The sequence below is a fragment of the Myotis brandtii genome, unplaced genomic scaffold (genome assembly GCF_000412655.1).
Source record: "Myotis brandtii unplaced genomic scaffold, ASM41265v1 scaffold185, whole genome shotgun sequence".
Lineage (NCBI taxonomy): Eukaryota > Metazoa > Chordata > Mammalia > Chiroptera > Vespertilionidae > Myotis > Myotis brandtii.
Genome location: NW_005356870.1, coordinates 7,815,599 through 7,842,467, shown reverse-complemented (window position 1 = coordinate 7,842,467; position 26,869 = coordinate 7,815,599). Strand labels below are relative to the sequence as shown.

Genomic DNA, 26,869 nt, shown 5'->3' with positions numbered 1-26,869 from the left:
GCCGTCCTGCCACTGAGTCCCACGCTAGTCCTAGGGGTCCGCCGGCGCCCGGGCGCCCGGGCGCCCAGCACTACCTGGATCCACAGATGGACCCGTCCCATCGGATGGCGTGGCAGAGCCTTGAGGATAATTAGTCGGGACCTGGCCACCCCAGGCAAAGGCGCCAGCTGGGCTCCTGATGCCTTTCTTAGGGACACAGCTGTGGCTCACCTAGGCGCCCTCTGAACCGCCTCTGCCATAAGCCGGAGCACCTGGAGGCCGAGGAGCCGCCCGCCACTTCACAGCCCTTCCTTGCACCTCCAAATGAGGGGCCAAGCTGCACACCTTCCTCTAATTCCTTCATTAAGCATTCCTGGAGCACCAAGCTGCAGGGCCCTGTACTAGACACTTGCAATGCGAAAGGGAATAGGACGTAATTCAGTTCCTGCTCTCTAAAGCTCCAAGAACAAGGCAGCAGACTGTTCATGAATATGTGCTGTGAGCCAAGTACTGTTGCAATGCTTCCTAGGTACCCTGTATTCCTCTGGTCTGTCTCAAGAGGTTTTCATTTGGATCATGAACACATTTTGATAGTCTGAGGAAGCCAACTGACCCGGTCTTAAAATAGCACTTCTAAATGCATAAGTTAAATACAGAGCATTCCAAAGGAATCAATTATCATTAAATACCATTATCAAAATTGAAACAATACTTCCAACTGGTAGTCAACCAACATTTGTATTTTGGAAATCCTGGAAAGCAATGTAGATGTAAGAACCGATGTATAAACATTCAAAGTTCACATTGTGATTAAGATATGTAATCTAGCAGCATACCTAACAGCAGTTTTAATAGAAACAGTAATTTTGAAGTAGTGATGATATTGTGAAATATCTGCTACCATTGTACTGTAACATGAAAATATCTGTCATTTTCTACAAGAAACAAAGCCATATGCACTTCTAATACTACCATGTTTATTGCCTGACTTCATGATTGAAGAAAAGATTTTCATGAAAGATTAATAGAAAAAAGATTTTTTTTTTAATCAAGGTTCACAGATGCTCTGAAATTTCATGAACTCCAGATTAGCAACTCCTGCTCCACAACTACCCCATCAGATAAGTCTTATCATAGCAATTTTCAGATAAAGAAATCAAGGTCAGAAGATGTAACTCAAAGTCATATAACTAGAAAAGAATACATAGAGTAGGAATTTGAATGTTGGCAGCCTAGCCCCATAGCCATTCTTACATACTGTGCTATGCCACCTTTGTAAAAGGAATTTGCAAATACAGTCAAACTTCCTTTCTCAAACGTCTCCCATCTCAAACAATTCGATTCTCTACCAAGTTGTTCACAGAAAAATATCTCCGCTGTGAAACCAAACTTGGTTTTCAAACTGACAACCCTTTCAAGCTGATACCTCAGCAGGATGAAAAGCATCTCTGAGGCAACAAAGGAGAGAATGCTTTTGTAGCATAATTTTAAAACAAAGAGGCCATCAATGGTGCTAATGTTGCTAAGGGTGTGAAAGAAACTATGATCACAGACAATTGAAGAGGTAGAAAAACTTGATTTGGATAAAGGAAAAGCAGTCAGCGACAGCCATTTTGGAAGCAGTGATATACCTGGTATAAACAAGCACAGATGTTGCATGCTGACCTGAAAGACATTATGGACTGAATGCGTAAAATAGACTTGTTTAAGGGTAGTAGGGGGTGGCTCAATAAATTTAAGAAAAGAAGTGTTTATTTATAGATTAAACAGTACATTGGACATGTACTGTACTCGTATGTAAGAACTTTTAAAATGGCATCTTTGGGCGTCTGGAACAGATTAATTCAATTTATATTATTTCTAATGGGTAAAAATGAGTTGGTTTTCAAACAAATCACTTCTCCAACAGCCTTCCAGGATGAATTAAGTTCGAGAACTGAGGTTCCACTCAGAAGCCTGGGCTTCCGAGAAGAAAGGGGTCTGAGCACGTGGCTCCTACCCCAACATGGAGGATACCGGCAAGATGGAGGGCGTAGCCTTCGCCCTTTCACTTGCTTTTTCCTTGGGCCTTTAAAAGTGGCCTCAAATTTTCTCTATTTGAAGACAACAGTAAATGTATGATCTATATCAGCTAACATCTTCATTGATATATACATACCATAATCAAAATGTATCATCAGCCCCTTTCTCTCCCAAACTGGTCTTAATCTCTTTATTGTAATTACTAGTAAGGGTACCACCATCCCCCTAACTACCAATTTTCGGAGCCTCAGAGATGCCTTCCATTTTCCCCATTCTCTCCAGTCATGCTGCCACCTATATTTGGTTTTGGAGTTACTCCGACTCCAGTGTCTTAGGAATATGATTTCCTCTACTCACTTTGTAACTCCACCATTCATTAAAAAAGACATCAGACATCATTATTAGTCTGTCTTCTTCCTTCCCTTGTTTATAATCTTACCCTTCTCTACCAGCCTAATCCAAGACTTCTTAATCCTGCTTCTTTACATTCTATTCTTGGTAGAGCAGCTAGAATGATACTTTTAATATATAAATCAGGGCAAAGTATTTTCTCTGGCCTTTAGCATAAAAAGCAAAGTCTTTTCCATGCCCTCAGGATCCTACATTACTTTGCCCCTGGCTCCCTTTCCAACTTCATTTCCTACTTTTCTTGCACATTCTAACCGCTCCAGCCAGGCTAGCTTTCTTGTTTTCCTCAAATATGTCAAGTATATTCTGCCTCTAGCCTGTTCTAATTGGTGAAACTCTTAGATTTCCCATGGCATACTTGATCATTTTATTCAAGTCCAGGCCCAGATTTCCTAAAATGTCATCTCCTATTCGCTCTTTCTAAAAAAAACTCTTTACCCTTTTTTTAAAAATGAAAATAAAAAAATACACATACTCCTTTAATTTTTTTATATAACTTATCACTACCTGAAATTATGCTGTTGCTTTCATTATTCCCAGTCTCCCTCATTAGGATTTACACTCCATGAGACAGGGGCTGTGTGCACACAGTCCAGAATCATCCCTGTTTTTCGTTTTTTATAGTTTCCATCACTCACTGACATTATACTTTTGTATTCATTTTCCTGTCCTTTCCCATTAGGATGTAAACTACAGGAAGGCAGGGGCTTTATTTTCTTCATTTTTGAATCCACACTACACAGAATGGTGCATTTGTTGAATTTGTTAATTCCCTAAAGTACAGCACTGATTCAGTCACTATTTTTAGTCCACAGACTTTCTGTCACTCTTCACTAGATTCAAAAGGAGCTCCAAACTATAGATCATGGCTCATAGCCAAATCCAACCCTTTATTCCTGCTCTAACACAGCAGCCTTCAAACTGGAGTGTGCACCAGGAACTATATAGACAATTGGTTTTACCAGAATTAATTTCCAAAATCTCAACTATCATGTGTACTTTCCTGCAATTGGTGGACTTAGGAAAGTGCCTGAGGTAAAGGCTATGAATTGTTCTCTTTGCCCACACCTTTCTTAGGGCAATTGCCTTTTCTCTCTTTTTTCCATCCAGCCTGAGTGGTGAGCTGAGGTGTGCTGCCCCCACTAGTGATAAAAGTAATAATACCAATCCAGGGCAGCACACAAAAGGACAGTCTACTTGTTTGTATAGATGTTGAAAAAGTGAGTGATTCTAGTAACTTAGCAAAAACCTTTTTGCTAATCAGAGGTTTCTAATTTTTTGCCTCCAACTGGAGGACATAATCCAGTGGTCCTATAGACAATTTAAAAATCATTTGGGGGATAAAATGCTATGTAATTTTTGACACATTACTCAAAAGGAATTCAAAGGATTGAGTGATATTTTAATAATAGACTCCTATTCCTGTCTACTCATTGTGAATAGTTTCTTAGCATATAAGAAAAATAAAAAATGATAATAAAGTGATGCTGAATATTATCTCATTTGAGCAGTAAATAATATTGATCCATAGATATATAAACTGATTTTTAAAAACCGATAATAAAGTGATGCTGAATATTATCTCATTTGAGCAATAAATAATATAAACTGATTTTTAAAAACTTAAATCATTTCTAAAAGTAATGTCATAATAAAATTTAGCTCATTAATATTTTCTCAAATTCATAATGTTATTTTTATCAATTGGGTAGTACTAATAAATAACTAATGATAAATCAGTACAAAAGAAAATTTAATATAACCTTATGATCACAGTAGCTTGTTTAAATCAAATATTAATTTACACACCTTTTGCCAGGGAAAAATTGTTTTCAAGCATTAAAAAATCAATAAATGACTTTCAAGCATAGAAATATATAAATATGACATTAGGATAAAATTCTATCAAACTATACTGCTGGTGGGAGTGTAACTGAGTTCAACCACTTTGAAAAACTGTTTGGCTGTTCCTACTAAAGCCAAATATATCTACCTATGACCTAGCAGTTCCACATGGACATATACTGTATTCACCAAATAACAAGTACACATTTGTATAGCAGCTTAATTTCTAAAAATCCAAAGCTGGAATGAGATCAAACAGCCATTAATAGTAAAACAAATAATTTGTGATACAGTAATATTACATATTAATAAAAATAAACCAATGCGGCCCATTGCACGAAGAGATTCGTGCAATATACCTTCCCTTCCCCTGGCTGCCAGCACCGGTTTTCCTCCGGCACCCGGGACCCAGGCCTTCGCTCCAGACAGAGCCTTCAGTCTTCAATGACATCTATACATATATGGATAAATTTTATAACATAAGGACCCAGCCACAAAACCAATGTATTTTGGCTTATGGAAATAAATGAAGACCAAATGAGAACAGGCAAAGGCTAATTATTCAGAGCTTGCTTATAGCAAGGGAGTCAGCCACCATCACCTGAGTTTTGGCAGAGGAAAAAGCAGGCAGAGGAGTAGAAAAGACTAATAGTAGAAAAAGGAAGGGCTTCAGGTGTGCCCTGATTGGAGGCCATTGGCATGGGGAAGCTGCAAGTAGGCTAACAACAAGAAAGATGTCTTCTGTGATTGGTTAGTGGTGCATATTTGGCTTTCTCTAATTGGTCCTAAATTGGAAACAAGGACAAACATTTGGAAAGCTGTCAGTTATTAATCAAGTCCTGGTCATTTTGGGCTAATTGTAACAGGACCCCTACCTGAAGTTTCGGGCTGGTTTTCAGAACCAACCATGCTATTAGACCTTTGGAACTTTCCACCCCACTCCCTGTCCTCCAGGGAGGTAAGAGGGACAGCAGGTTGACTCAATTGCCAAGGGCCAATAATTTAACAGTCATGGCTATGTAATGAAGCCTCCATAAAAGCTTTAAAAGACTGGGTTCAGAGAGTTTTGGGGTTGGTGAAGACTTGGAGAAAGTATAGAAGCTCTGTACCCCTTTCCCTTGACCTGTGCATTATTTCCATCTGGCAGTTCCTGAGTTATATCCTTTTATAATAAACTAGAGGCCCATTGCACGAAGAGATTCATACAATAGGCCTTCCCTTCCCCTGGCTGCCAGCACCGGTTTTCCTCCGGCACCCGGGACCCAGGCCTTCGCTCCAGACAGAGCCTTCAGTCTTCGCAGCTCTGGACAGAGCCTTCAGTCTTTGCTCCGCAGCTTCGCCCCTACGTATGCAAATTAACCGCCATCTTTGTTGGGTAATTTGCATACTTTCCTGATTGGCTGGTGAGTGTAGCGGAGGGATGGTTAATTTGCATGTTTGTCTATTATTAGGTAAGACTAGAGGCCTGGTGCACAAAATTCATGCACAGGGGGTTGGTTCCTCAGCCCGACCTGCACCCTCTCCGATCTGGGAGGCCTGATGGCTTAGGCCCACTCCCCATGGTTCTCTGCTCTCTGCAGGGCCTGGCAGCTCCGCACCCGCTGCCCAGAGGCTCTCTGCGGCCAGGGCGGGACACTTGCCTTGTTGTGGGCTTGATCCCCAGTTGGGGACATGCAGGAGGCAGCTGACCAGTGATTCTCTCTCACCGATGATGTTTCTGTCTCTCTCTCCTGCTCCCTTCTTCTCGAAAATCAATGAAAATATATTAAATTTTTTAAAAAAGAATAAAACAAAGCGAAAAACAGCCATTCTCAGGATTATTGTCTCAAGTCCTTGAGATTCTGCTTCCTGGCAAGTGTGGACAGTTTGGCTCAAGTAAACTCATAAAAGCTCTCTACAGGTTTGAATGTTTTTACATGAACACGACGTATACACCTGCTGGTTTCTGAGGGTAAGGCAACAGAATCAGTCCATGAGGTCTGCTGTGAAACTGTAGAGGAGTTTATGTTTGCTGTCAAAAGCCAGGTCACCCTTAGAAAGAGTGTAGAAAACCGGAAATGAGATTTACAAAGAGAAAACAGACAGAAGCGAACAGAGGGATGCTCCCGCACTCTTTTCCACCCAGACAGGCCGGTTTCTCAAACTTCCTCCCTCCCTGAAGTTGGTGAGCTGTGGCCTAAGGGTGGGGGAGTCAGAGAAGCCTGAGGCGAGGTCCGAGGCTCTGATGTCACCAGAGAGCTTTCTGCATTTGAATGAAGTCTTGGAGTGAGGTCCATTGGAATGAATCGCCCTGACCTCTTCTCCTCCCACTTGCTCCCTACCCCACCCCCTATTCCCTGAGCCCAGGATCTGTCTGCTCCCACCTGCCTCCCCCAAACATGCCAGGCGCATGTGGATCCCAGAGAGTGGGCACTGCTCCTCACAGCAGCACCCAGTTCAGGAGGGTGCCAGTGCCCTGCAGCCTGTGGTGCTGCGGTCCCAAGGACAGCAACACCCAGCAACGGCAGGTCCTCAGCCTCCCTCCAGACACAGGAGGAAAGACAACCCAAGCAGCAAGCATAAGGGACGCCCGGGAGGGATGTGCTTGCCGAGCTTCCATGTAGAAGGCTATGCACGCATGCTGCCCAGAGGCCCTCTGGGGCCTGGGCGGGACGCTTGCCTCAAAGCTTGCCACTGCAATGAAGCAAGCATTCTGCCAGGCCGCTCACGCTGAACGCTCTCAGCGGCTGCCCCCCCAGGACTGGGGGACTCTGGCGGGCTGAGGGGACTGGGTGGTGCCATCTTATGGCTATGGGTGCCACCATCTTTGTGACTGAGTGATGGTTAATTTGCATATTACCATTTTATTAGATAGGATTGGCAATCTACTGAGTATGTAAAATACTTCTCCAAATTCTGTGAGCCACTCTAGCAAATCAATTGAACCCAAGGAGAGGGTCTTTAGAACCTCCAATCTATAAGCCAGTTGGTTAGAAACACAGGTGTGAGGATTTATATTGAATTTCAATATCATAACCTAAGGCCCAACATTTGGATTTTTGCAACCTGAGCCCTGAAGCTGTTTTGAAAAGCTTAACTTTGCCCTTTGGGGCTCTGAAACCACCTGCAGAGCAGGCAGCCTTCCTGTGCTGATTGTACTGGTTGATAGACTGCACCCACTGTGTGGTTGATAATAAGGACCCCCTGTACTGGAGCTGCTCAACCAGAAACTAGGACTTTGATAAATGTCTAACAGTGTTACCCATCGTTCTTACCATTGAAAGTCCATTTGCCTCCACCAATCAGAAAATGAGTAATGTGAGCTTATAACCTCATTTCCCTAGCAGTCTTTCTCTTTCATGATCATCATCTGCAATTTATTTCTTTTAAAATTCCTTCCTCCCCTCCCATGACCCCATGTGGAAGCCTGTCCTTGGATCATATGGAGGGCTACGTTCTCTGATTTGCAAATCATACACTTTACAAAGTATTCACCTGAATATTTCCAGTTCCCACCTGGCACCATACATAGTTATTACAGTATAATTGACTATATTCCCTATGCTGCGTTTTACATCCCAGTGACTAATTTTTAACTACCAATTTGTAGTTCTTACACCCTTCACCTTTTTCACCCAGCTCTCTACCTCCCTCCTCCCTTCCATCTGGAAACTATCAGTTTCTTCTCTGTATCTATGATTTATTTTGTTTTGAATGTTCATTTATTTATTGTTGGGTTTTTTTTTTTAGTTTTTACATATAAGTGAATTCATATGATATTTGCCTTCCTCTGTCTGACTTATTTCAGTTAGCGTAATATCCTCTAGGTCTATTCTTGTTGTTGAGGATGTAAAATTTCATTCTCTTTTATGGCTGAGTAATATTCCACTGTATGTATGTATCATAACTTATTTATCCACTTAGGTCGCTTCCATATCGTGGCTATTATAAATAATGCTTCAATGAATATAATGTTTGTCTACACTAGATATTCCAAGAATGCACACATACCAACAAAATATTTTTCTCTACTCTGCAAAATTCAAGCACTAGGAAAAGAGAAGGAACAGAAATAGAAAAATATGAAGTGAGAAGCCAACTTCAGACAAAAATTAAATTATTGTTGTAAAGGGCTTATTAGCTCCCATCTGCAAGAAGAGGAGACAACGTTTAGATGTAGGAAAACCCATTTTGACATATTTACACATAAAAAAAGAGAGAGAGTCCTTGACAATTTTATCTAGCCATAAAATTTAAAAGCCAGGGTTTTTGAACCTGGAAGTATAGAAATGAAATGGAAGAGGGGTCTTCTAATGAAATAAAATAATATCTCTGTTGTAGACAAGACAATCTCTCCATGAAAGTTTCTTCCCATTTTGTTCCAAAGGAGCGATCAAGTAAACATCTTGCTAATGTCAAAAGCTCCCCCAGTAGTCACTGCAATTTCAAATTGTCTCCGGGAAATGTCACCAGTCAGAGGGTAAGTAAGCATTATATTTATTTTTTTCTCTTTATTGAATTTATTGGGGTGACACTGGTTAAAAAAAGTATACAGGTTACAGGTGCACAATTCTACAACACATCATTTGTACACTGTATTATGTGTTCATCACCCCAAGTCATGTCTCTTTGTTCATCACCATTTATTCACCAAATACCTTCCTCTACCTCCCTCACCTCTGCCCCCCCCCCAGCAATCATTACATTGCTGTCCATGTCCATGAGTTTTTTTCTCTCTTTTTTCTTTTTTGCTCAATCCCTCCCCTCAACACACCTCCCTGAGCTGTCAGCCTGCTCTCTATCTATGAGTCTGTCTCTATTTTGCTTATTAGTTCATTTTGTTCATTAAATTTCACATGTGAGTGAAATCATATGGTACTTGTCCTTCTCTGACTGGCTTATAAAACATGAAGGACACAGGGTTTGGACCTGAAAGAGGTGCGGTTTTAGACTGAGAAGTTTCAGAACTGCAGCAGTCTGTGAGGCTGGTACTTGTGCAAACTTGTGTCTCTGGAATTTGCCTTGATCAGACCCCAGACAAACCCCCTGACCAGGCAGATGAAGCTAAAGAAATCATTTCTCACAAGAATGAAGGAAAACGCATTTGGAAATGGTGACCGAAAGCATTTTTACCCAAAGAACACCATGTGAGGACACCTGAATTCCTCCTTTCTAAGCATTGGCTCAAGGGGACTTTCCATGTCTATTTCTGTCCCCTCCTTACAGACTGTTCCTCACGTAGACTAGAAAAGAAGATTATGGCCTGGCCTGCATAGCTCAGTGGTTGAGCATCGACCTGTGAACCAAGAGGTCATGGTTTGATTCCTGGTCGGGACACATGCCTGGGTTGTGGGCTCCATCCCCAGCGGGGGGCATGCAGGAAGCAGCCAATCAATGATTCTCTCTCATCATTGATGTTTCTATCTCTCTCTTCCTCTCCCTTCCACTCTGAAATCAATAAAAACATATTAAGAAAGTAAAGAAAAGCAGATCTTGGAAGTAAATACTGCAAGGTAAGAAAACAGTTCACCAAGAAGCAATACATATCTGATCATGGGACTAAAAATGTCAAGATAACTTATTCCTAAGTGAATAAACAAAACAAAATAACCCAAATGCTGAACAATCACAATGAAATATCAATCAGAGCTCAGTTCAGCGTAAAATTAACCTCTCACCCATGGCCAGAGTGACACCTTGAACACGTAAACAGAGAGAGATTTGAAGCGTCTTCAATGTGCCCGTGACTCCTAAGCCTTGTGCCCTGCTCCTACAGTAAGGGTGTCTGCTGAACTTGGTGGAACCTCCATTTCTGTTAATCCCCTCCAGCCAACAAACACACTTGGAGGGAAACCAAGGTGGGTTTGTGGGCTATTATAGGATTTAGGCTTGTGTTTAATCTTTCAGGGAGGATTCAAGGACGTGTGGTTTTGCTCTGGATTGAGAGCCATCACAAGCAGAGAAAGTTCCATGGTAGGGTCTTTTTTGTTTGTTTTTAAATATATTTTTATTTATTTCAGAGAGAAATGGAGAGGGAGAGATAGAAACATCAATGATGGGAGAGAATTATTGATTGAATGTCTCCTGCATGCCCCCTCCCCCACCCCCCAGGGATGGAGCCCTCAACCCAGGCAAGTGCCCTGACTGGAATCGAACCGTGACCTCCTGGTTCATAGGTCGATGCTCAACCACTGAGCCATGCTGGCCAGGCATCCATGGTAGGATATCTTAATAATTTTTGTCCGTAAGGTTAAAGGAACAATATAGAGCTAAAGATAAAATTGATTTTGAAAAAAGGAGCAGTCACTTTATTAGCTGGGAGAGGCGAATGCTTGGTCATATTTGTGGTTTGCATGGTGCTATTGTTCTTGTCTTTGCTCTGACAGATGATGGAAGGGAATTATTTTTGTCTTGCTCAGTCACCGTCACAGAGTGGACTTGTTTGATGTTCATGTTCTGTGAAATCTTTTAGCTTCAACAGAGGAATGCTAAGGCCTGTTGTCAGAGCCAGATCAGCTCCAAGCTGACTGCAGCCAGGAGCTGATTTGTTCTTTCTCATCTTGAGCAAAATTATCTTAATTTTCTATTTAAAAAACATCATAGGATTCCTATGAGGATTAAAATAAATAAAACATGTAAGGGGATTATTACAAAGTTCAAAATATATACTCTTAATAAATATTTGGTAGTGTTATGATGATCATTTACTATTGCATTGAAAATATGTTTGTTCCAAACATGTGGACACATTGCTCATTATAAACTTAAGAATGCCAGGCCATAAATTTTTGGGGGAACTTTAATGAAAGTAGAGGATTTAATCAATGGTTTCTGTTAAGTTGCATAGTCATGTGCCTTTTTGAATTGTTACTGATATCAGAATAAAATGCTCTTATGACTTAAAAAAATATGATTGTTCCCCTCCTGCTGAGGACACTTTGAGAGCAGGAACTGGGCTTTGCTTTTCTTTGTACGCCCTGCACCACTACACAGAGTAAACTGTTTGGGAACATGGGCTCTGGAGTTGGATTCCTTGCTCTACTTCTTAGAGAGGAACGGAGAGGGAGAGAGAGAGAAACATCAATGATGAGAGAGAATCATTGATTGGCTGCCTCCTGCACGCTTGCTCCACACTGAGAATCAAGCCCACAACAGGACCGGGAATCGAACCGTGACCTCCTGGTTCATAGGTAGATGCTCAACCACTGAGCAATGCCTGCTGGGCAATAACTGAAACATTTAAGTACTATGTCTATGTAATCAATGGGAAGTAAACTATTTTTATAAATATTGTTAGACCTCAACCTAAAATCATTTCTCATAGCATTAAATTAAAACGTGCCTTTTTATTCATAAACTTTAGTAGCATTTGTAAAAACCAATTGCATATGCTTTTTTTTTCCATTACTGTTTGATTTCTGTCCTGGAACTTTTATAAAAGTCAACTTAAATTAATATTTAAAACATAGGATAAAGAACTAGTCTAGAAAAAGATTTATGAAATGGATTCATAATACTAAACAGCATACACCTGTGTAATTACATTTTCAAACTTACGTTTGTGATTGGGTTGTTTTCAGAGCAACCCTAGTGTCTCATTTGGTTATCTCAAACAGCATTTCACTTATTTGTTCAACATATTCCATGTACCTGGAGATGCCATAGGAACATATATTAGGGTCAAAAAAATATCATTTCGAAGAACTGCTCATTGGTTGACTGAGGGGAACGTGGGGGAGGACATTATTTTCTTACGTTCTTGTATGTTAGATGCTCTAAGGTCAAAGCCCAGCATCTGGCCGCTCTTTGCCAGAATGCAGCCAGAGTTTTCTAGACGCATTAAGAACATTCAATTTATCTTAATGAAATTATACAGCAGGAAGGTAGGGATATGGACAAATGATTGAAGCTATTTAATTCAAGCAATCTGTAGCAATTTCTTTAAAAAGGAAAAGACTCCACGAGGGTCACAGGCATGTGTGGAGAGTATCTCTGAGATTCTGCTAGTAATTGGAGAAGTGTTCTCCAGAGCCAGGGGAACACAGGAAAGGAGGCTATGCAGCCAGGTGAGCAGGAGAGATAACTTCACTATCCTTATTATTCCAAACAAATTGTCTGAGCGTGGGCAGATGTGAGTTTGCTGCAGAATGCCTAACAGTGTTATTTTGATTTGTGGTTCTCATGGCTTAAAAATGCTGTGATTTGTTAGGATACAAGTGAATAATTAAACTTATTTTTTTACTTCTTTTCAATTATCTATTCTTTGGAGTTACACACACACACACACACACACACACACACACACACAAGATTACATTAAACTTTTAAAATTAATGAGTAAACTATACACTGAATCTCCAAATACACAACTGTCTTCCTAATTTATTTCCTAAACTCACCAGATAAGGTATCTTATATGCTTATATTCATATGTCAATATTTTATTTTACTGAATAAATGTTCAATTTAACCTTGTCATTTTCAAGAAATGAAATGAAGGGTAGTTGTGTGTGCTTTTTTAAACACCACAAATGCTAAGCTGAGTAGTATGAGTTTATTTTCATATTAAAAGTATTACCCTGAATTTATAATCAGTCATTAAGTTTTATTGGTAGAATATTATAACATATTCAGTTAGTTTCTTGCAAGAGTTCATCATATATTCCAGGAACTAAATGCATTCTTAAGAAATATGTCAAAGGATATTTCTCTGGGCTAAAAGCAGGGCTAACCAAGAAGCTCTAAAATTAAGTACCACAATTGATTAGTCTACAATGATTTTATTACTCAAAATTAATTTACTCATTAAAACTATATATAAATTAACATAGGATACGGAAAGGGAGATGTATAAGGAATATTTGTTCAAAATGAGTGAAAAGGCCTTTTAAGTCAGGGATTTACTTTATCCAATGATATTGAAACTGTGTCTCGTAATGGGGCTTCATTGCAGAGAGGGCCTGTGCCACTTTGAACAAAGCAAGCTTCTCAACACTGCTGCCAACACTCCTGGGAGAGGAGCTGAGTAACTGGAAGCTAGCTGTGAGAGGCAGACTTCACTGCATGCTCTTTGATTGCTCTGGAAGTTTAAGCCATCTAAAGGTTTTACTCTCTGAAAATAAGTACTTATTTATGAGTAGACAAAGAAAGAAGAAAGCAAACTTCAGGGGCATGCAAGCTTCACATAGAAAAGGGTTAATAATGTTTGAAGAACAATTTTAAATCGACAAGGCCTGTATTTTCTTTATCATTAAGTGAACAGACCAATCGTGCGTATCAATCTGCACAATATAGTAGATCTTTAGTGACCTGGCATGACTGACATGGAGATTTCATCAGTTATTCACATTAATTTAAATGTTTTCATACACTTTGCTGATGAGTTCACACCATTAAAAATTCTAATTGAATAATTATACTGAATATTTATACCAAATACCATTTAGCAGTTATGATCCAAAGGCCTCTTTAACATCCAATGGTAAGCCTGGCCGGCGTGGCTCAGTGGTTGAGAATAGACCTATGAACCAGAAGGTCACGTTTCAGTTCTGGTCAGGGCACATGCCTGGGTTGCAGGCTTGATCCCCAGTGTGGGGTGTGCAGAAGGCAGCCAATCAATGATAATCTCTCATCATTGATGTTTCTCTCTCGCTCTCCCTCTCCCTCTCCCTCTCCCTCTCCCTTCCTCTCCTAAAATCAATAAAATTATATTTTAAAAAAATCAAATGATGCTTTATCATCATTATTGGTATTTCAGCTTTACTTCTAATCCCTGCTGTGTGCTCTGATTCCCTTAATGCTACCCCATCACTCAGGTTCCACACCAGCACGCTCTAGCTCTGGCCCTTATCAATTTATACAGTAGCTCCTATGGCAACACTTCTGCTCTTTCCCTCTATATAGAATTGAGTCCATTACCAAGGTGAATTTCCCCGGAGCAGCCTTACATTTATGTCACCCTCCTGCTTGAAAGCTTTCGTGGCTCCCCAAAGCCAGTCTGATTACATTTCAACTTCCCTGGTCCTGGGTTCCAGCCTTTGTCTTTCTACCTGTCTCTTGTTCCTTTTAGTAATTTGTTGCTACTTGCTTTCCCATGACAGCAAACGGGCCCCATTTCCCTACCCCGCACTCTGTGTTGTGCCAGTGTCTTTGCTCCGTTGGGCTTCCCAAGAGGCCCTTTCCAGTGCACAATGCTCAAATCCCCCTTTATCATGGACGACCCAATGCAAGTTACTGTATCTCCAAGAAGTCTCCCAGAATCCTCCAGTCCACCAAGAGCTGTCTTTCTGAATTCTTCGCCTAGTCCTATAATTAGACAATTAGCGATATGTTGCAGCAGTTCTCAAACTTTCTGAACTCAGACCTCTTTATGCTCTTGAAAATTAATGAGGACCCAAAGTAATTAAAACTGAGGAAAACTTTTGCACAACTTATTTAAGAATAATAGTAAGTTCGTTGCTTATTAAGAGAAATAACATCTTTATTTTTTAAAATTTGAGTGAAGAGAGTAACTTTTTTTTTTACATTTTTACCAATCTTATTAATATCTGGCTTAATAGAAGACAGCTGTATTCTCATACTGTTTCTACATTTAATCTGTTGTAATATCACACATCATATAATTTCTGGAAACTCCACTGTATACTTGTGAAAGAATGATAGTAAAAATAGTATACCATGGAATAAACCATGGGTTTGGGAATCTGAAAATGAGTTTCTTTGGTCTATTTGTGTCTTAATCCACTTATGAAAAATAAAATAAACAGGGAAGTCACATATGGTCACAACTATTCAAACATAGTTACCCTCTTTGTGGCTTTGAATCTCAAATAAAATTCCTCCCATTACTAATAATGGATATCATTTACACAATGCTTAGTCTTAATTTAAGAAAAAAATAGTTCAATATTAGCATAAGCAAAAGCCACTGAGTTTACATCAATGTAAGACATTATTTTTGTTTTAAGTTTTGTTTTAAGTTTTGTTTTAATATATTCTAAATTCAAAGGTAAATGATCTTAGGAATTACTTAAATCACAAATAACTGTCTATTAATTGTCCCAATTGTTCACTTGTTCACTGTTATTATGGCTAGATAGTTGTAGATTTATTAAAATACTAGGTGCTTAGTGCACGAATTCGTGCACCTTGAAAGGAACTGTGGGCCGCGAGGCTGTGTTGGGCACAGGGGCAGGTCTCGGCCCATCCTCCACTCCCCAGCCCAGCCTTGCCCACTGCAGCCTCCCCCCACCCTGGGTCCCCTGTCTGCCTGCAGCCCCACTTCCGCTGCTGCTCCCACATGCTGACAGTGTGGAGCTATTGGGGCCGGTCCCATCAGCAGGTGTGAGCGGCTGCTGCTGTCCCAATTGCCTCTTAGGAGCAGGGGGAGGTGGAGAAGCCCTGAGGGGCAATTGGCGCTGGCAGCCGCTGCTCACACCACTGATGGCACCGAGCAATTATGGCCAGTGTGGGCACTGGCAGTGGATGCGAGCAGTGGCTCTGATGCCAGCAGCAGGTGCGAGTGCCTAGCGGGACCGCGGTGCGAGGGAGCAAAGAATTTTCAGTAACCACCAGAGGCTGGCCTTGGTCTGGCACCCCCGCTCACCTGCTCCACCATCCCACCACAGCCGATGCCCACCATGTTCTGCATGTGCCCCCTGGTGGTCAGCGCACATCATAGCAACCAGTTGTTCAGTTGTTCGGTTGTTCTGCCGTTCGGCCTATTTGCATATTAGAGGTTTCTATATATAGATATTATTTATAGTACATAGGCTTACTCTTTTTAAAAGTGCAAGTTAACTTCTATTTAATATTACTACTTTCAAGAATACAAAATTAAGTATTTGGTATGATCACAGCACTTAACATACACAAAAAAATAGGTGATTCTATTAAACTGTTAGGATTATGGACAGTTTACTCCTCTACTGAAAATATTTTTTTTAAACATATTTTATTGATTTTTTACAGAGAGGAAGGGAGAGGGATAGAGAGTTAGAAACATCAATGAGAGAGAAACATCGATCAGCCACCTCCTGCACACTCCCCACCGGGTATGTGCCCGCAACCAAGGTACATGCCCTTGACCGGAATCGAACCTGGGACCCTTCAGTCCGAAGGCCAACGCTCTATCCACTGAGCCAAACCGGTCAGGGCTGAAAATATTTTTAATGTTTTTTTAAGTCAATTATTTGGGAGGTTGGTAATGTACTTATTATTTAATCAACAATTATTTAGCATGCTACTATAGGGCACATGGCACACTGATGGGTAATCTTAGGGTTGAAAATAAGTAAAATAAATAATCTTAGCCCTCAAATAGCATACATAATTTTATTGAAGACAGGCAAGCACTCATGAAATTTACATAAGGAATAAGTAACAATACAAGAGATATAAGCTCTGCTTTGGCAATGACTTTCATCATTTTATTGTAAACATTGGCTAAGGTTTTTTTTCTTATCCGACAAGATTCTACGGACAAGAATTTTGAATTTGTCCATTTCTACAACTCTTAGGCCTATTACATAGTAAAAACATTGTATTAAAAAATAATGATATCATTTGTGGGCAATTTCCTATGGGTAGAGGCAATAATAGGTTGCAGGCTGGAATCAAATAGGTAGAGCAAAATATGAATGCATGAGAAAAATTATGAAGGGATCTCCTCTATCATTTATAAATGAATCTCCTCTATCATTTACAAATCCTTATATTTCCATGTACATGCAGTAAAAATATTGTTATATGCAGAGGAAGGGATGTTTCATGGCATCTTATAGACTTCTTTTATTTCATAGACATATAGATAGCATTTAAATAACAAGTAGCTAAGAGTAGCCAAAAATTTTCTTAGAACTATATTAGGCATTGGACCAAGAGGTTTGCATGAACTATCTCATTTGCAAATGAGGCGATGAAGGCTTTCAGAGGTTTAATGTCTTGTTCAAGGTCACATTGCTGTTAAGAAGTACAACTAGAAGTGAAATCCAATTTTACTGTAGCATTAATCTCAGTCTTCATGATGTCAAAGATATTTAAACATGTCTATCTACTTACAAAATCAGAAATCCTTATTGACAAAGACCATATCTTATTCTACTTGTCTCTCTCTTGGTCTTTCCCTAATGCCTTGCAGAAAGGGAGTGTTTGTTGAATTTGAATCCATCTAAAACATGATGAAAAAGGTATCATGTGACTAGATAAAAATTAGGAGATGAAAGGATAGCAGAATAAGAGGTAAATTGGAAGGATAAAAATCTAAGAATCCATTGTCAAAGTCTAGGTGTACTACTGTTGGGGAAGGAGGGTTCAAAAACACCATCAGTGAAGTGGCCATTCTTATGATCCACCAGTGATCATACAGTCTCCTAATTCTGTTACCCATAGGCGCTCTACTTTCTTTTCCTAGGTATAGCGAGAGTTATAGTAGCTATAAACACATGCCAAGACTATTTTATTCCATATTGACTAGGACAGCCAAAGAATGAGATAATTTTAATGCATAGGAATATTTAAAACTAGAATAAGCATCCAGCTGCCTTTGATGGTAGATATATACCTTTTAACAACTATATCACTACTGATATAGTGCTATAATCTAACTAATAAAAGAGAAATGTGTAAATTAATCATCACTTCGCAACACCCACAGCCAATCAGGATTGAGTATGCAAATTAACCTGACAAAGATGGTGGCGGCCCCGCCCCCAGTTCTGGGCCTCTGGGCAGCGTGCCTCCTCAACCTCCCTGCCACACTCCACACCTGTCAACTGTCCTTGCAGCCTCCCTGTGGCCCAGCCCCTGGCCTCAGAGGCAACCCTCTGGTGCCTGAGGTCATAGCTCCTGGTGTCTGGGTCTCCCCACCCCTGCCCTGCTGCTCTAGTAAACAAAACCCTAGTGTTGGAGCAGCCTCACGGGTGCGAACGCAGGCACATGTGGGAGCTCGCTCGGTACACAGTTAGAGCTCCTGTGAGCCCCGGGCCAGCCAAGGGGCGTTGGTGGCGGCTGTAGTGGCAGCAGCAGGAGGCTCAGCTTTGTTTTGAATAGATGAAAGAGGCCACCTACACAGTAACCCAAATTATCAGATCTCCCTCCTCCTTATCTCGCCAAATCAAGAGGGGAGGGGTGATGGGCGTGGAGGGAGGGCGGGCGGGCAGGAGGCAGAGGGCAGAGGAGGAAGAGGATGAGGAAGGGGGCCAGTTGCATCCCACTTTCACAATGGGAAAGTGAAACGCACTAGCGCACCCAACCTCTCCAGTCCTCCCCGCCTGCCTCGCTCCCCCCACCTCTTTCCCCTCGGCACCTCCTCGGGAGCCCTAGCGCTGCACAGAGGAACTCTCTGGAGAAGGAGGGTGAGGAGGAAGCAGCGCTGGAGCACACAGGACTTGCCACTGGCACCGCTGCGAGCGAGCCCACCACGTGCTGGCAGCCAGGGGAAGGAAGGCCTATTCTTGCACGAATCTTCCTGCATCAGGCTTCTAGTTTATAAATAATAAACTAAGAGAGAATTTACTACCAACACAAGGACTTCTCCATAATAAATATTAAAGCAAGTCCTTCAGACAGAGTAAAAAAATACCACATGGAAAGCTAAATCTAAACTAAAGGAAAACACAATAAGAAAAGGTAAAAATAAGGGTAGATCTGAGACTTTTCAATCACTTTTAAAGACTGTTCAAAGCAAAGATAGTAATGATGGATTGTGGGGTTTATAGCACATATAGAAATAAAATCTATGACAATAATAACACAAAGGATGGGTGGAAAAAATATACTATTGTAAGATTTTTATACCAATATGAAGTGGTATATTATCATTTGAGAGTAGATTATGTTATAATGATGAATATGGTAAACACCAGAGCAACTACTAAAAAATAATTTTGCTCATATGTGGGATATAAAACTGAAATCAAAAAATGAATAAACAAGGAAAACAGACAAACAAAAAACTTACAAACACAGACAACAGTATGGTGATTACCAGAAGGAAGGAGGGGTCAGGGGTAGGAAAGGGTAGAGGCGGTCAAATATGTGGTGACGGAAGATGATCTGACTTTAGGTGGTGGGCACACAATGCAATATACAGATCATGCATCATAGAAATGTACACTTGAAACTTATATGATCTTATTAACCAATGTCATCCCATTAAATTTAATTTAAAAATTATGAAACAATAACAACAAAAATGCATTAATTTTATAATATTTATTAAGTTTCAATTATGGTTTTATCTCCAAAAAGAGTTTTAAACCTATCCTAAAATTAGCCAAACAAGATAATAAAATGCAATCATTATTCTTGCAATCATTACTCCTCCATCATGCTCCAACAATTTAATTAAAAGATGGGTGATAAATCTTATGTCAGCAGATGTGTATATGAGAGTGAGCAGGGAGCCAAGTCAATGAGCCAAAATACAGGATGACACAACACTGTTGTAATAATGTCTTGTTGTATAAGCAAATGCTATTTTATGTCTTATTTGCATACAGAGATTTCATTTATTGATTCAATTTTAGGATAGTCTTGGGTTATAGGCATAATTCAATGAACAATTTCAAATAGAGAAGAGAGAACAATATAATTTAGATCGATTTTATTTTTAAAATGAAATTATTTCTTCATATTTAGATATGAAGCATGTAAGCATGAAACTTATGTTTAATTTTATGAAAGAGATGCCATATTATTAGCATTACTAACATGATCTTTTAGATATGTACTAACAATACCTTTAAATAAACCTTTAGAGATATAAAACTGCTTTTAGCCCTATATTTTTTTCTCACAATTCAAATGCACTGCCATGACTTGTAACCATTCCTATTAATATGTGGTTTATTTAATGTGTCTTTACAAGTCTACATAAAAAAGAAAAAGACATAAATATTATGGAAACTGAGAGTATCTTTTGATAAGGAGAAGTGACTTGATGATATCATAATCCAATTCAATTAATTAAAAATAAAATTCTCTATAATACATGTGTATACATACACATACAATATCACATATATTTGATATAATATTATATCTATATATTAATATATTCTAATAATATGTTATTATATATATATATATTTTATTTTTCCATCCATTCCAGAGAATAAATAAAGATTTTTAAGGGAGCTGATTACATTAAATGTTTTTTTCATTTCTTTTTTTCTATATTTTTAATTTAATTTTTCTACTTTTTTCTGAATATCACACTATAAGGATAAAATCATAACATGTATAATTTGAGATTATTATAAATATAAGTGCCAGAAAATTAAAAGCATATGTCGTTATGTAAAATTCTTTGAGTGATAAAAGGTAATGATTATAAAAATTACTAAACAAATCATAAAATTAGAAAAAGATTTCAAGATATAAGCACAAACATTATACCAAGTGAAAGAAGACAGACACATATTGTATGATTCCATGTATATGAAATCAGCAGAATAGGTAAATACTTGGATACTGAAAGGAGATTAGTGGTTATCAAAGGAGGAGAAAAGCAAGAGTAGGAAAAGACTGCTAATGCACATAGAATTTTTTTTGGAGTGATGGAAATGTTTTTGGAATTAGATAGTGGTGATGGTAACAAAACTTAACAAACTTAGTAAAAATTATTGCATTATATACCTTAAAGGGGTATATTTTATTGCACATGAATTATATATCAATTAAAAATGAAATTTAAAACTGTATCATCCCTCATTTATTTCAAGATGACACACATCCACTCTTATGTACAACATTGGTAGAAATCTGTTATTTATGTTTCAGGAGAAAAAAAACAATCAAACAAGCTCAAAACTTGGAAATATACAATTGAATGTGAAATAATGATATAGCTCCTGTTTAACAATGATTTTTAAACATATTTTTATTGATTTCAGAGAGGAAGGAAGAGGGAGAGATAGACTTATCAATGAGAGAAAATCACTGATCCATTGATCTGTTGCCTCTTGCATGTCCCCCACTGGGGATCAAGCCAGCAAGGCAGGCATGTGCCCTGACCAGAATCAAACCATGACCTCTTGGTTCACAGGTGAGAGCTAACAATGATTTAATGTGATGATTATCAATTGTGTAATATGCAGGATTAATTAAAATACAAAGAAAGTCTCCCTTTATGATTTGTCATTGAATTTGATCATTTCGCCAGGAAGTACAATCATCTAATAGCTGTGTGCAAATCTTAGATGTAAATGTTGTGGTTTTGTTTGTTTTTTACCTCATATTAAATACTAGGGGCCCAGTGCACAAATTCACACACCTTAAAAAGAACTGTGAGCCATGAGGCTGCGGTGGGCACAGGGGCAGGTCTCGACCCATCCTCCACGCCCCCACAAGGCCGCTCCTACCACAGCCCCCGATCCTGTTTCTGCTGGCAGGCGCCACTCACACCTGCTGATGGCGCTGAGCAATTGGGGCCGGTTCTGAGTGCGAGTGGGGCGGCAATGGCAGCAAGTGAAAGTGCTGGGCAGGACTGTGGCACATGGGAGCAAAGAACTTTCAGTAACCACCAGAGGCTCACCTTGATGACGGTGACCAGCACCTGCCTTGGTCTGGAACCCCCATTCACCTGCTCCACCATTGTGCTGCAGCTGACACCCGCCATGTTCCGTGCTCTGCCACCTGCTGCTGATGCCTGCTATGTTCTGTGCATGCGCCCCCTGGTGGTTAGTGCATGTCATACCGAGCAGTTGTTTGATTGTTTGGTTGTCCCGCTGTTCGGTCTACAGTGGGGCCTTGACTTACGAGTTTAATTTGTTCCATGACGGAGCTCGTAACTCAAATTACTCGTATGTCAAATCAAAAAGTGAACAAGTAAGACACGTGATGCTGGGCTGATGTTGTGGCGTTCACTGTGACGTTCGCTGCGCCAACTATCGGTGAGGTATCTGAAGCTGGCTCGTAACCCGAATTTTAGCTTGCAACTCAAAGCAAAAAATCGGCCGAGAGACGGCTTGTATCTCGAAAAACTCGTTAGTCGGGACACTCGTAAGTCAAGGCCCCACTGTATTTGCATATTAGGGTTTTATATATATAGGTTAGGAAGCTCTCACAATCACTTAGAGTTTAAGTTATCACCTTAGCCTTAACGTATGTGTGTGTATGTGTGTATGTATGTGTATATATGTATATATGTAAAACCATGCTTGGCTGTGTGTACCTGTGTAATTGTCAATAGAATAGGGAGGAATGGTGTGGAAGTCAGCTTGATGATTTTGATGCATACAAAGAATACTGAACTAGTAAGTAGGAGTTTTGAGTTCTTTTTTTTTATAGCAAAGGTGGAAATTTATTAAAGAACAAGTACAGACTCCCACGTTGGGAGGGGAAAGACTCCCACGTGGAGAGGGGGAAAGGGTCCCCGAGTTTTTAGTTCTTATTTCAGTCTTGGGAATAACTTTTTATGACCTTACAGAAATCAATTTACAAGAATACTGAACTAGTAAGTAGGAGTTTTGAGTTCTTATTTCAGTCTTAGGAATCACTTTTTTATGACCTTACAGAAATCAATTTATTTCTTTGTTCCTCAGTTCTTTACCTATAAAATAATGGATTGGGATAAAGTAAATTATGGCAAATAGGTATAATATCAAGTGACTTCTGGTGAGGCTCCCTAAGTTCTTTGTTCAGAAAGTCCAGGTTCCCAAGGAAAGTGCAGGTATAAATTAGTGACGTTGGTCATTGTTATAGGGACGGAGGGAATCTAAGCATTGGTACTATGAAGTAGAGGAATTTTAGAGACCTTTATATTTCTAAATTTTGTTAAGATTTTTGTCCAGTTGGTATACAATTCAACCAATTGTATTAAAAGGGAACATAAAGTTAATCATCTCACTCCTTAAAATTAAACTTAAATAATATGAACATTCCAACATTATATCCTACTGTTAAAACCATAGACTCATTTGGAAATATACTATTTGTAGTGGATGGTGCCTGTTTTTATATTTTGTCTGATTGTGTATTACTCATCATATTTATTATTCAGCAAACATTGAGTGAATAGTGAGTGGTCATATTTCATAGGATTCATTGTCTAAATATAACCTGTCTAAAGATGAAGCATTTTTTGCCTTCCGGTTAATGGTAGTGTGAATGTGAGAGAACACTTCAAGTAATGAATAGCTGAACAGAGAGTTTCATAGAGAAGCCAAATGCTTTCAGCTCCAATTTATAAACCTACACACTTTAATTAAGAAAAGTAATCTGCATGGTAATAGAAACCCAAACCATTTTTTGGGAAAATAATCACCTGCCATAGTACCAAGCAGCTATGTATGTATCAAAAGAAATACAAAGAACCCAAATGTAATATATTGTAAATGAATGATTCCAGGAACAAACAGAGTGAGAAGCAACAAAGGAAGCTAGAAAACAAAGTGAAATTGTCGGTAATTAAGGTCAGGTGAGAACAAAAAGTTGAAATGAATTCTGTATATTGGTTGGCAATGCGTTCCTTTGTAATTGTTTTAATGGCCATTATATGCTGAGTACATCAAGGACAAAATATAGGAAATATATATCAATTCTAAGATCAGTGAAGCAGTTCTGATATACTAGATGAGGATGAATCAAATTCCGTTAACTCAACCATGAAAGTCATTAACAATAGGTAACTATAAAAATCGATACTAACCTGACCTCTTTATATACTCCTCTGAAGTCCCCGAAAACTTTTTAGGATAATTTTACAAAACAGAAAATTCTGGGAAAGTACTAAGAATATAGTAAACTTTTTGAATAATAAATTTCTTGTGTAATATACTGCATAAATTTTTGGGTTTGAAAACACTTGATTAATAAAAACTCCATTGCCATCTTACTCTAGGCTGGTGTTTGGACAGCCTACAAATTTGGTTTCAAATTCTACAACTAATAATGAACCAAGGGAAATAGAACATTTGGACACTTGCTAGAGTCAGGAAGACAAAATATTCATATAAATTTAAGAGAGTAGAACTTGAGTAAAATGTACATCTAGTTTATCCATCAATCTTCCTTAAATTAGTCCATCACCCAGAGGTATTACTCCTCAATGGAGCAAGTTAGGGGGAAAAAAGTATGTTTGCCTTTGGCAGTATTTATATCTCCTGGCAGCTGATAGAGCTGGATTAAAACTTCTGAAACTTTGTTAAAATAACCTACTACTGATGTTTCATGTCCTATTCTCTTTGTTATTGTAGATTAATGACTTAAAATATAATTAACACTAGTGGCCTGGTGCATGAAATTCATGCACATTAAAAGGGAATTAATTAGAGGAAATATTTTAATATTGCTATTTGCCCTTTATGATAGAAGTGTCAGAGATGAAAGAAAGTTAGTAAAATGTATATAACAAATCTCCCTCCTGTCAGAGTCTAGGGTGCGCCTCAGGACCCAGAGTCAAGTCCCCAGCCATGCACATGCGACTCAAAATTGCACGAGACCCAGACCTGGCCGGCCCCACACCTGTCAAGCCCCGCCGGGCGGGTGCGCAGCCTCAGGTCCCACATCAAGCACCAACCAGGTGGGGGGGGGTGCGCAGCCTCAGGTCTCCTGTTCCTGGTGTCGGGGGAGGGGGCCCGGTCTCAGGTCCCCCAACCTGGCCTCAGGTCTCCTGGCCCCAGCACCAGGGCAGGGGGCATGGCCTCAGGTCCCCAGGCCCTGGCGCAAGGGTGCAAGGGCATGAAGTCGCGAGCATGCGACGACCATTTGTATATTAGCTCTTTATTATAGAGGATTATTTAGGGGGGCCTTTATTGTTTATTATTAAAGATGAATTTTAAAAGGACATGATCAATCTATCAGGCTTAACCAGACTATACTGTATTTCTGGAAACTGAGCAAATAAAAAACATTTATTTCTTGTATGAACTTTCTCAGACCAACTAAAACATTGATTTTTCTCTCCTTTGTGATAACAGTGACTGGTTTATGATGATCTAAATTTCAAATTGGCAGTTGATTATTGATTGACTAAAAAATCCCAACATTTTTGATTAAAAAATAAATAAACTTCCAAAATGTAAAAACCATAAGAGAAAAGAGTCTGTGGGACCTTTGGTGATAAACAGATGACATACAATAGGGCCTCTTGAGAACATTAAATGTGCATTAAGTATGGAATAAGGTAAAACCTGACTTCCCTGATCTGCTCACTTCCTTCAAATTTACTCCAAACGTGTGAGTGAAATAAAACCAGCACTCAGGCCTCTTTGCACCTGAAAAATAGCTTCCCGCTCTCCAATCTGCTGGTCTTCCGCCATCAGAGGCTCTTTTTATCAGGGTTGGCTTGGGCTCCACAGGACTAAGAAGGATAACACTCTATTACCCTTATTTATGTGGATTTAATGTGCGCTGATCTCCCATGTCACCTTCCACACTTACACTCTAACCTCTGATTAACTGGCTGCATTCACCATTTTGCCCTAATCTACAATGGCTCTCCATCTACAAAAATACTGTACTTCTGCTATTGCCATAGGAATTCATGGTTTGTCATAATTTCTCTGAATATCCTTTCACCCTATATAAGTTGAGGCTCAATTAGGTAAACAGAAACACTATGGAACAAAGGGATTTATTATATGGATTCAAACTTACACATTTGTTGAAGGAGTCTATGGAAGGCTCTAGTCCAGTGATGGCGAACCTATGACATGCGTGTCAGAGGTGACATGCGAACTCATTTTCTGGTTGATTTTTCTTTGTTAAATGACATTTCAATATATAAAATAAATATCAAAAATATAAATCTTTGTTTTACTATGGTTGCAAATATCAAAAAATTTCTATATGTGACACGGCATCAGAGTTAAGTTAGGGTTTTTCAAAATGCTGACACACCGAGCTCAAAAGGTTCGCCATCACTGCTCTAGTCTCTGGGTCTGAGGGTGCCTAACCGTCACTATAGGTCAACAGGGCCAACTATTGGGAGGAAAAGCTTGAAGGGGAGAAAAAGAAGCAAAACCGAAATGCATGAGGACGAACCAGAACTTGTATATTTTTCATTGTCTCCAACTTTGACAATGCAGGCAATCTGCAAAAGGAGATGAGAAAACCTAAAACACCATTTATTTACAACTTCCCATTTAATCCATACCTGGACTTGTGCAACTAATCCTGGTTGAAAAAGATAAAACCATGCCGAGTGATTTAACTTCAAATTCATGGCTAGTAGACTGAATTGGATTCCTTAGTGACCATACTACAGCTTTCTGGTCCATGCCCTCTCCCATTCTCCTAGAATAATATTTTAAACCTACTCCTCTATATTCCAACCTTTAACACTTTTTTTTTATTTTCACTTCAAACTTTTGCTCTTGCTTCCTACTACACTGAGAAAATGGACGCAATCAAAGGAAAGCTTTCACAACTCAACATCCCATCTATTCATCTCTGCAATCTGTATTCTTATGTTCTCTTCCATTTGTAAGCTATAATCTCTAGGCTGAAACCTACACTTTCAAATAAATCTCATCCATTTCTCTACTCAAAGGCACCATTTTAGTAATTTTTAATCCCCTTTCCCAAATTATCAATTTTTCTTTCTTTAATACAAACATACTTTTGCCTTTCCATCTTAAACAAACAAACAAACAAACAAACAAAAAACTTGTCTTAAGCACACATTTCCCTT

General features: G+C 39.3%; 1 protein-coding gene across 1 annotated transcript in view; it reads right to left on the bottom strand.

The window, feature by feature from the left end:
- TUSC3 (tumor suppressor candidate 3) overlaps positions 1-21,853 on the bottom strand; it is a 130,633-nt gene extending 108,780 nt beyond the window's left edge. The window contains exon 1 of the mRNA XM_005864095.2: positions 21,770-21,853. Within this exon, the coding sequence (XP_005864157.1) occupies positions 21,770-21,853 (84 nt within the window). The remainder of the gene's footprint in view (positions 1-21,769) is intronic.
- Positions 21,854-26,869: the final 5,016 nt, after the last annotated feature.